Source organism: Petromyzon marinus, chromosome 42, assembly GCF_048934315.1.
Source record: "Petromyzon marinus isolate PM22_M1 ecotype Great Lakes invasive population chromosome 42, UKy_Petmar_22M1.pri1.0, whole genome shotgun sequence".
NCBI lineage: Eukaryota > Metazoa > Chordata > Hyperoartia > Petromyzontiformes > Petromyzontidae > Petromyzon > Petromyzon marinus.
Genome location: NC_133708.1, coordinates 6,519,459 through 6,530,783, shown reverse-complemented (window position 1 = coordinate 6,530,783; position 11,325 = coordinate 6,519,459). Strand labels below are relative to the sequence as shown.

The window sequence follows — 11,325 nt, the reverse complement described above, 5'->3', positions numbered from 1 at the left end:
ATGGTGTTACGGGACAAACACAATCAGTTACAGTTGTTATGGTGTTACGGGACAAACACACATCAGTTACAGCTGTTATGGTGTTACGCGACGAACACACATCCGTTACAGCTGTTATGGTGTTACGGGACAAACACACATCAGTTGCAGCTGTTATGGTGTTACGGGACAAACACAATCAGTTACAGTTGTTATGGTGTTACGGGACAAACACACATCAGTTACAGCTGTTATGGTGTTACGGGACGAACACACATCAGTTACAGCTGTTATGGTGTTACGGGACGAACACACATCAGTTACAGTTGTTATGGTGTTACGGGACAAACACAATCAGTTACAGTTGTTGTGGTGTTACGGGACAAACACACATCAGTTACAGCTGTTATGGTGTTACGGGACAAACACACATCAGTTACAGCTGTTATGGTGTTACGGGACAAACACACATCAGTTACAGCTGTTATGGTGTTACGGGACAAACACACATCAGTTACAGCTGTTATGGTGTTACGGGACGAACACACATCAGTTACAGCTGTTATGGTGTTACGGGACAAACACACATCAGTTACAGCTGTTATGGTGTTACGGGACAAACACACATCAGTTACAGCTGTTATGGTGTTACGGGACAAACACACATCAGTTACAGCTGTTATGGTGGTACGGGACAAACACACATCAGTTACAGCTAGCACCCTGGGCTTACCCAAAGAGGGCTGTGGGCTTTGGATCCCCCGCGCCCCTCCCAATGGGTGGGGGCTGCGGGGTGTGCTGTGATCCCTCAGAACCCCGCCCCTCGGTGGGGAATTGGTATAAAAGACGGGGAGCCAGAGATATAGGAGAGTTTTGATTTAAAGCTTTCGTGACTGCAGGGATTCATATTCTTGGTTCTTTTGGTAAAGTCACGTAGAAGGGAAACAATAAAATAATAAAAATATAAAACAATAAAATTATCACGACGTTTCGACTGCAACACAAGCAATCATCATCAGGTGTGAAAACCAAAGCAAGAATATTTGAAAAAAGTGGAGATTATTTTTAATGTTAGCACCACGGAGAGCGATTTGGCAGTTATTCAGATGGACGAGTCCATCTATGTTCGGAAAAGAGGAGGAGAGAGACAATAATGTATGCGGTCTGAAAGCCACCGTAAGCGTGAACAATCAATTAAAACCCGAAATGGTTTATCAAATCCTTCCAATGATTGCTAAGCCAGAATCCATCTTCTCGGTTGAAATTGTCTCTGTGTTTGTATATGTGGATAGCCTCATGAACGAATCTCTCATGGTAGCCAGATGGCTTGCAAAGAACCTCTGTCTTGGAGAAGTCAATATCATGTGAGCCTACTGAATTATAACAGTGATCTGCCATGGCCGAGGTGTTGGTCCTACCGTGTTTAGGTCTGCTTTGTGTTCACGAATGCGGTCCGAGACATCTCATTTGGTTTATCCAATGTAACTACTACCACAGAGGCAACTTAGTTTGTAGACGCCAGGGTACTGTATGTCCGGAATCACATCTTTTACAGACGGAACCAGATCATGGATTTTATGTAATGTGTTGAATAGGATCTGGATCTTGTGTTTATTCAAGATTTTGGAGATCTTTTTTGTGATCCCCGCAATGTAGGGTAAAGTGATAGTTTTGAAAGGCTCTTCAAGAGGGTCCTTCTTCATGGTTGGAGTGATAGCTTTGCGGATTGTGTAGTCGGAGTAACCATTAGCCTTAAGAGCTTGGTGTACGTGCTTGAGTTCACTGGCTATGTGTTCCTGGTCGGATATGCATTGGGCACTATGGTACAGAGTCTTGATGAGGGAATTCTTCTGGGATGGATGGTGGTGGGAATCCGGTTTCAGGTAAGCATCCGTATGTGTAGCTTTCCTATAGACAGAGTGGCTCATTGAACCATCAGGTCTCTTTTTTATTAGGACATCCAAAAAAGGTAGCTTGCCATCTTTTTCGACTTCCATGGTAAATCTGATGGCTGGGTGTATGGAATTGATGTGGTCGAGGAATTGGTCTAGAGCAGGCCGGCCATGTGGCCAGATGACAAAAGTGTCATCCACGTACCTCTTCCATAAGGTTGGGCGCAGAGTGGCAGTCTGGATGGCGTCAGTCTCAGATTTCTACATGAAAATGTTGGCTACAACTGGAGATAGGGGGGAGCCCATTGGGGTACCCTCAGTTTGTTTGTAGAAAGTTCTATTCGAAGTGAACTATGTATTGGTTAAGCAGTGTCTCACCAGGGGGGGTACCTCAGTGTTTAGTCCTTGATGAACCAAGTATTCAATGATTGCGATGGTGTCAGGTACAGGAACTTTGGTGAATAAGGAAACTACATCAAAACTGACAAGCAGGTCGTCTGGGGACAGGGAAATACCCGTGATTGTCGATACCAGGCGAGTTGAATTTTGTACCGCAGGGGTGGTTTTTCCTGTGAAAGGCCGCAGGATTTCAGACAGAAAACGAGCCAGTTTGTAGGTGGGGGAGTTGATAGTAGAGACGATGGGACGACGGGGTGTATCTACTTTATGTATTTCTGGTAAGCTGTATAATCTTGGTGGCCTGGCAGCAGAAGGTTTCAACGAGAACTGTTTGGTTTGATCAATTAATGCGGTTGAATCAGAAATAATTTTGTTGGTTTGTATGGCGAGGCTGTTGGTGGGATTTTATTGTTTTATATTTTTATTATTTTATTGTTTGCCTTCTACGTGACTTTACCGAAAGAATCAAGAATATAGATAGGAGAGTGTTCGCAAGCCGAAGTCCGAAGAACCAGTTGAAGACTGAAGACCGGCTAAATAGACCCTGGAACTCCTCTGACCCGCTGTCCTTCTCAGGGCCGGGCAGAGCAAGCCAGCGGTGTGACTCCAGGGCCTACAAGCCGATGTCCTTCTAAGGGCCGGGTCTGTGTGGCTGGTGGTCGGACCTGAGCCTTGGCTGGGCCAGGTCAGTTAGCCTTCCCTAGAGCCCTTTGCGGAGGACCCGGGAGCGTAGGTAGATAGGCAGACAGCCTAGGGGTGTATCCCAGTGTAGTACGGGTGAAGGGACCGTTACCCCTTCCAAGTGTTGTATACCTTGCCCTGTTCCAAGTGTTAAGGTACAATGAATAGTGCTGTCTCCACTTCGCCGTCTCTGTCGCTTGGGAACCCACTACACATGCGTGAACGTGTGTGCATGTGTGCACGTGTGTGCGTGCGTGTGTGCACCTGGGAGTGAAGGGGCACTGTTTGTATGTATGCTGAACTTTTCAGACCGTACGTACCCAACCGTTCTAATCGGAGATGCGGGAGAAAGAGAACAAACTAAACACAATAAGTGTGTGCGTGCGTGTTTGAGTGTGCGTGCGTGTGCGTGAGCAAGGGGGAGCGAGGGGGCACCTCCGATAGGCGGACCGAGCAGCACGGGGCAGCACTCGACGATGGTGACGAGGCCCACGGCGCTGGAGAAGCGCTGCGCCCCCACCAGGTCCATGAGCGTCTCGAAGAGCACGGAGCTCACCATGCCGAATGCCATGCCAAAGAACACCGAGTACGCCACCAGGCCGCCGTAGTCGCTCGCCAGCGGGCACAGCATGTGGCACACGCCGTTGAAGATCACCGCGAAGCTGAAAAAGTACTGGATCTGCGGGTGTGAAGCGTGGGGGGGGGGGGGCGCGGGGGGAACAGGTTTGTGGGGGGGGGGGGGGGGGGCGTCCGCAAACAGTTGTGACGGTCGTAAAGTTGGCGGCTTATTGTACGATGCACACGCACAGCCCGGCTCCCTGGGACCGTAGCGCTGTGCGAGCCACGTGTCTCGCGCCCCCTATGCGCGGGCGTCTGCAACGCGGGCGTTGGCATGCGTACCATGCCTCGCGCTGGGTCCCCCGTCCTAACACTGTGGAATTTCCACCGCTGGCTCCTGTCAGCGGGTTGTAGAATAACAACTCCCGACGCTCACTTGAGTCGTCATTATCAGCCGTGGTCAATCTACTGCTGGATGAGGGCCTCCCCACACCGCGTGGGTCGTGGGTGTATTTTGGTTATACTTCACCACAATGATCAGTGTGGATGTGTGAAGGTGGGGAGCACAGATGTTGAGGCATAGCACAGTATAATTTTTACATAAAATTTCGTCAGTAATTTTCTCTCGACCTTTGAACCGCAAGCACAGAGTGCGTGAGGATGGCCGGCCACTCACGGAGTCGAGTCGAATTGAGACCAACTTGGGTTGAGACCAACTCGAGAGCACTCCACTCGACTCAAACCACCTCGCGTTTGCTTCTCGCTCGCCCGTGTGCCCGCGTGCCCGCGTGCCCGCGTGCCCGCGTGCCCGCGTGCCCTCACCCTTGGCCGAATCCAGCGCGAGTTGGCAATGAGGCCACAGGTGGGGCGGCACACCATGTCCACGATGGCCAGGATGGTGAGCAGGAAGGCGGCCGAGTACTTCTCGATGCCCATGTGGCGAGCGTACGGCGCCAGGAACACGATGGGCGAGAAGAACCCGAGGAACATGACGACGTTTCCCGAGAGGTAGATGAGGAAGCCGCGGTGCTTGAAGAGCGTCAGGTCGAGCAGCTCCTTGAAGCGCTGCAGGAATCCCTCCTTGGGTGACGCAAAAAGGATCATAGCCACGCGCATGAGCCAACGAGATCGCGCCCCCCCCATTATCCGATCTGCAGATCCCTCCGTGGCCTCCCTATCCAACCCAGGATCAATCGCAACACTGCTCGTCAATGTTCGCTATGAACACCTGACGGTGTTGCGTCCGAGTCAATTTTTGACACTTCAGATTGCAGGATCCACGATATGGTCGCCCCTTCTCAATTCTGGTTGATGTATTTTTTGCTGTATTCTAACAAGAAATGATTCGACGCACGCACTATCATGAGGATTGATTTTAACCGGTGAATTACCGCACCTCGACACCGAGATGGCTACTCTTTGGTTCTTTCGGTAAAGTCACGTTAGAAAGAAATAATTATATAATAGAATACGACGTTTCAATTGAAACACAAGCAGTCGTCATCAGGTAGAATTCAATTTGAGAATTTGTTTTTGTTTTCTCAAACGGCCTATTTCTCTCTCCAAAATTTACCAGGCTCGATTAGGTCCATTCGCTCTTTCTCTCCCCCGGCCGCTTCTGGGTGGATTTCCACACAACTCTCTCATTGACATGCTAATTTCTCTGCTCCAGCAGACCCACCTCTCTCTCTGCCCCCCCCCCCTCTCTCTATTTAAGGCCAGGACACAGAGGCATTGGGTTTCTGTGTGTCTATGTTGTGCGTCTCTCTCTGTGTGTCTCTGTGCTGTCTCTATCTGCTTGTGTGTCTGTCTGTGTGTCTCCGTGTCTGTGTTTTGTCTCTCTCTCAAATTTAGTTCTACCTGATGACGACTGCTTGTGTTGCAATCGAAACGTCGTATTCTATTATTTAATTTATTGTCTTTCTACGTGACTTTACCGAAAGAACCAAAGAGTAATTCCTGCAGTCACAAAAGCTTCAAATCAACTGAGATGGCTTTAAATGGTAGGGCACAGGTGAAGGGGAGAGGCCGGCGGGAGCAGGGAAAACAGGGAAAACAAACGCACGGCCGGAGCACGGGTGGCCCGAGACATCACCTTGGGCTTTGCCGGCTGTCCGGACAGCAGGCTCACGGCCTGCGGGTTCGCCGTGTCAGCGGGCACGGGCGGCGGCGGCGGAGTCGTGGCGTTCTCCGTGGCCACTTCCGTCGCGGACTCCGTCGCGGTTAGGGCCGCCGGCGCGGATGGCGGCGGCTTCACGGGGCGCATGAGGGCGCCGGCCACGCAGCAGTTGAGCAGCAGTCCCCCCAGGATCATGAAGCTGCCCCTCCAGCCGAAGTTGTTGAGCAGCAACTGGTTGAGGGGCGCGAGGGTGCTGAGCATCACGGGGCTCCCGGCCATCGCCAGTCCGTTGGCGATCGGCCGCTTCTTGTAGAAGTACTTGCCGATGATGGTGAGCGCCGGCTGCAGGTTCATGGCGAGGCCGAAGCCTGCACTCGCGTGCACGCAAAAGGACGACGATCACCACAGCAACAACGGCCGGAGAATCAGATGTGACTGCGAGACTCTGGGGGCTAATACCAACGCTCATTTAAGGCTGAGTCAATCTAGTGAGGATGCCCAGGACTGGTAGATAAAACTCACCACTGACTCGTAGCGCAATGAGCTGACCACACATGCACCTCAATCACATACACAAAGATCCCCCATATTGCCTTAACAGAGTGTTGGGGCAAGTGCAGTTGGTGAACACCTATGAGGGCCGGCACAGCACACGCGGGGTTGAGTGACCAGTATCACGCTCGCCCGCCTTTGTCTCCCCAGTGGTTATGTTTAGACACTGCACCAGGTACTCATTTGAGGCCGACTCGCATTAAGGGAGGCCCAGTACTGCTTAATATAATCATCACTGGTGTTCGCAGTGAACCGGGAATCGAACTCGGGTCTCTGGGTTCGTAGCGCAGCACGCTAACCGTTACACTACTGCTCCCCATACACACGCAGATGCACACATGGACCTCAGGCGCATACACACAGATACATACCCATCCATACCAGTGTCAACAACATTGACGTTAAAAGGTTACGTGACTTGAAGGTGCATAAAACACCAAAATATGATTCCCCATTTGGTACGTGCAAAAGTGACATAACCCGGCAATTTGATACATTTTATGGAAAACTTTGTTTCAAATGTAAATGGCAATATATTCATAGTATTTTATAATTCCGCTGCTGGATGAAGGCCGCATCCCATGCTGTGTTGGTCAAAGGCGATGCGTGACCATGATTTGTCACTCTGGACAGCACGGGCTGGTGAAGTGAGAGCCAGAACCAGTTTAAATATAATTCGCCACTGATGTTGACCGTGGCGCTGCGCCCACCCCCGACACACATTAAGGCTCCATGTTTCACGGAGTAGGTGACTGCTGCTGCCTGGATTAGTATGCATGGCTGCCTCTCTCCCCACAGAAACGCGAGCCACTGACACCATCCCTTCCCACGTCTCCAGCACCACTCACGACTGTGAAGAGCACAGCGATCACGACGCGCGGTTAAGCAGAACGTGCGACGCAATGCTAATCTGATTATGGCGCCGCGCTGCTCTTCGTGTGTGTGTGTGTCTCGGTAGGATGTTACAGGGAAGTGTTCGGGTCGACGTTCAGAAGTCAAATGGGGTTTAATGCAAATTGACTCTGTGTGCAGAGTCAAATCCTGGGGTTCATTTGCAAACTAAAATTTGATTGTAACGGATACCAAAAAGCCCCCACACTGCGAACCGATCCGGGGAGCTGGATACGCCGTTGTGTCCTTGGTTATCCCCCTCGGCACGGCGGCCGTCTCTAGCCCTGACCCCCCGTGACCCCCGTGTGGGGGCTCCTCGCCCAGCCCACTCACCCCCGATGACCCCGATGCAGAAGTAAAGCTGTAGGATGGAGGTGCAGAACGAGGCGAGCACCATGCCAGTGCCAGCCAGCACGCCGCCCGCCACCACCACAGGCCGGCTGCCATAGCGGTTCACCAGAATGCTGCTCACCGGGCCTACGGTGCCACGCACGCACGCACGCACGTCACCCCGTCAGCCCGCGATCAACCACAGCCGGCGCTCGGAGCGCCAGCTTTGAACAGTAATCGTAGGCCGATTCCGGATGACAGCGTTCGAGGTATTAGAAGTAACGTCTCGTTTGGCTTTCATGGCTCAAGCGTAAAGTCAAAATGTCTCCCTCCTCCAGCGAGTGATTGGACACTGGTACTGGGAACGAAACTCGGGGCCTTCCTGTCGAGAGTCGAGCCCCCCGCTCGATTTGAGTGGCGCCTGCCCCTGTAGACTCCGCGCATGTCAGCAAGCAGAGCCCCCGGGTGAAGCAGTGTCGCCGGGGCCTCCCGCACCGCGCACTCACCACCCGCGTACATGATGGCCAGCATGATGGAGGAGATCCACGCGATCTCGCTGTATGTCGTCTGGAAGATCTCCTGGATCTCGCTGAAGAAGACGGTGATCGCCTTGGGGAAGGCGTACGAGAAGCCGATGGAGATGAAGGCTCCCACGACCACGGCCCAGCCCCAGCCCCCGTCCGGCGGGGGGCACGCCTGGCCGGCGGTCGCCAAAGGTGACATGGCGGCACGATCGCCCGCGTGGAGCCGCGCCGTTCGAATTCCCTGCGGAGTGCAAAAACCCGTGGAGCGCGTGAACAAATGTGCGGGAACCCTGTCCTTAGGGCGTCCCCCACGGCATCCCCAGTGCCCGCGTGAGACACACCTAAAATCCCAGCTGTGAGAATTTAAAATATCAGATGGTAACGGTCACGTGAGGATCATTGCTCTGGGTGGTAAAGCAGATGGGAAAGTGCTGCCCTCTACTCTGTGTGGAACATAGGCCACTTGAAAAGATCTGAGAATTAGACTGCGATATCCGCTTCTGCGGGGCATTTTCTAACACGAAGGGTCGCACCACTCGGCAAAATGAATGATTCACATCACAACACTGGAGCTCTCACCTCTACACTGAAACTTTACCCTGGTACGTATTTTCTCCGGGATAATGGCGATGCCCGTTCACAGAGGCAATAACACAAGATTGTCGAGGTTAATTTACAATTGCTCCATGAGAGTTCAAGTGCCACACTGTCTCGGATTGATGGTGCTTAGGTACCGGTACAGCTCTTTTGTAAATCCACTGCTTGCTGGTAGAGGGTGACCGGGCACTGGAACAAATGTTTTGCCGGCTTTTACCTTCACACCCTATAATGCAAGCCCCTTCACAGTCCCTGGTTCCTGGCTTGATGCTGCGCAGTCTCCCTCTCGACCCATGCAGCCTCGTACCAACGCCAGGACAGCACTGCAACGGCTCGAGTCTCTCCGACGCTCGCTCGCTCGCTCGCGCCAAGGCTGATGCCCGGCGCCGGAGCCACAGAGCCAGCACCACCAAGATCTGAACTTCAATTTCCGAACGGCCATCTCGAACGACATCGATCCGGGTTCTCAAGCGCAGAGAGTTGGACGGTTTCAGCGCGGTCTCAATAGCACAAAAGTCAAGGTCAAAAACCAACGACTTTCCCCTCCACGGGCTCCCAACACCTCTCCAGGACCGTCGCGTGCTCCCGATTGTACGCACGTGTGCGAAAACGCGGCAGAGCCGTGCCCATCTCCATTGCTGACCCCAAGTCCGCGATGACAATTATACATTCAAAAGGACATCCACTGTTGGCTCATTTCAACGACGATAGGATAGGCCCAGTTGGCCCCCCGTCAGGAGCTCACAACGTTCCAATTCCGTGGAACGCCCAGCCCGCGTGCTCTCAGCGCGCCCCCTGGCACTGTGCCGACAGAACTTGGTCGATAGCACGGTGCCCCGACCCGCAGCGGTGCTGCCAAAGGCGTTATGCAGTACGTGAGCTCGTCTTTGCTCAGCGTTTGCGTGAAAGGCCAATACCGATTACACTGAATGAGCTTTTAGCTATTGGAGGAAACCGGAGAAGCCAGAGAAAACCCACGCATGAGAGGGAAAGAATATACAAACCAGACACAGGTACCCAAGTCGACAATTGAACCCAGGCCCTTCTTGCTGTGAGGCACTAGTGTTAACCACTGTGCCACTCTGCACCACACACGGAACTGAAGCGCCCAAAAACTCCAATGCATGCAGGATCCTGCTGAAAATAGTCTTCGGACTCAGTGAGGCTTCCCTGGGCACATCAAGGAAATTAATTTATTATTATTATGATTATTAGCCTGATGTGACCTAAGAAGACTATGCGGCTGTGTGGTGTGCAGTTACATGGAGCCGACTGCAATTACACAATTCTAAAAATATTTCTCCTAAGCAATGTTGCCGACATGGGGGGGGGGGGGGGAAGCTCAGTGGAAGCACTTGTGACCCCACAGCCAGGACCGCCTAGGTTCGATTCCTGACACGGGCACCTCTCATTGCAGAGTTTTACCTTCCCCCCCCCCCCCCCCACAATTCTGCATGGGTCTCCTCCGGGTGCAAGTGGTGTTGGCCAAATCATCCCAATGCCGAACTACGATGTGCAAACCACTCTTCGAGCAACATCGCCTCTTGCTGCAACAGCTTGGCAGGGCCCTCGTGATGAAGATCCCCGAGACCCGCCAGTTCGGCTTCCCTGGGTGGAGAAGCCGAATAGTAACCGTATGGTGGCGAGGATGGAGCTGTGTCACGAGCACACGGCAACCTCGGAGCGGAGCTCGAAGTCATTCTCGCCGATTGGCAATCCGTCAGTTGATGAGGCTACAGGACAAATCCATTACTCATCCATGCACTGGCGACGCTACAATCTCTCTTGTAAGATTATGCTCGTCTCTACAAGTGAAATGTCAATGCGTATTCTGGCAAATTAACAATCCTCGTGACATCTATTCATTGGACTCATCAATTTAAATAATCAATATCCAGACTGGTCCCCGACATAGGACTGTGGAATTTCCACCGGATGTTCAGGGATACAAAACTGAGATGAGCACTGCTCTAAGCTTGAGTCGGATGCTTCTGACTTTTTGACCTTGTAATATAAACAAGTAAAAGTGTCTCTCTGCTCACATAACCGGGTGGTATTCAACTCCACATTTCCATGGGAGAGACCAGTTTATGCCAAGGGCAACCACTGTGGATGTGGAGTGATGTGTTAGTGATTTTATTGTGATCCTTGGTGGGTGATGGACGGAGTAAACCCCAAACAGCAGGCGAGTACTGGTGAGGCTACGTCAACGGTGCAAGGGTACCAAGGTGAAATCTCTACCCGGCTAGGCCTCACTCGGCGCCCACGGCTATATATTCCAGCAGGGTTTGGCTATGGAAAGTTTGGGAGGGCAGCCAGGGAAAACTCCGCACGTTCTGGAGAGAGCCCACAAACTCCACCGTATGGACAGGCGAGCGAACCTACCGACCCACCGGCACGCACCTACAGGTGGGTGGGAATTTAAAGCGTACGACCCATTGGGGCATCACTATTCTCCCTCAGCCATGCTCTTATCACTTGTTGGATGAAGACCTCCACACGCCGCCATCCCTCACACTCCTGTGATGCGACAATCCACCCAGCACCAGCATATCAGCCGCTTCCTTTTGGGCGCGTTTTCATCTTTGGCTGCCGTTCCATCTGAAGTCATCCAATGGCAAAGTCCACTTACTCTGGTCAAATAACCCCCGTGACCCGCACGGCGTGGCTGGGCCCTCATCCAGCGAAGGATTGAGCCGCACGGTGATTCTCTGTGGAGAACGGCAGAGTGGCCGTGCCACGGCGCTGTGGTCGGAGCACTCGACTCGCAAGCTTTAACGGCCCGAGTTCACATCCCGGTTGG

General features: G+C 52.5%; 1 protein-coding gene across 1 annotated transcript in view; it reads right to left on the bottom strand.

The window, feature by feature from the left end:
* LOC116951315 (monocarboxylate transporter 2-like) overlaps window positions 1-11,325 on the bottom strand; it is a 30,578-nt gene that overhangs the window by 6,039 nt on the left and 13,214 nt on the right. The window contains exons 2-6 of the mRNA XM_032969870.2: window positions 7,908-8,166; window positions 7,405-7,548; window positions 5,605-5,996; window positions 4,332-4,589; window positions 3,387-3,630 (exon numbers count right to left, since the gene is read on the bottom strand). Coding sequence (XP_032825761.1) covers window positions 3,387-3,630; window positions 4,332-4,589; window positions 5,605-5,996; window positions 7,405-7,548; window positions 7,908-8,124 — 1,255 coding nt within the window. The 5' untranslated portion in view covers window positions 8,125-8,166. The remainder of the gene's footprint in view (window positions 1-3,386; window positions 3,631-4,331; window positions 4,590-5,604; window positions 5,997-7,404; window positions 7,549-7,907; window positions 8,167-11,325) is intronic.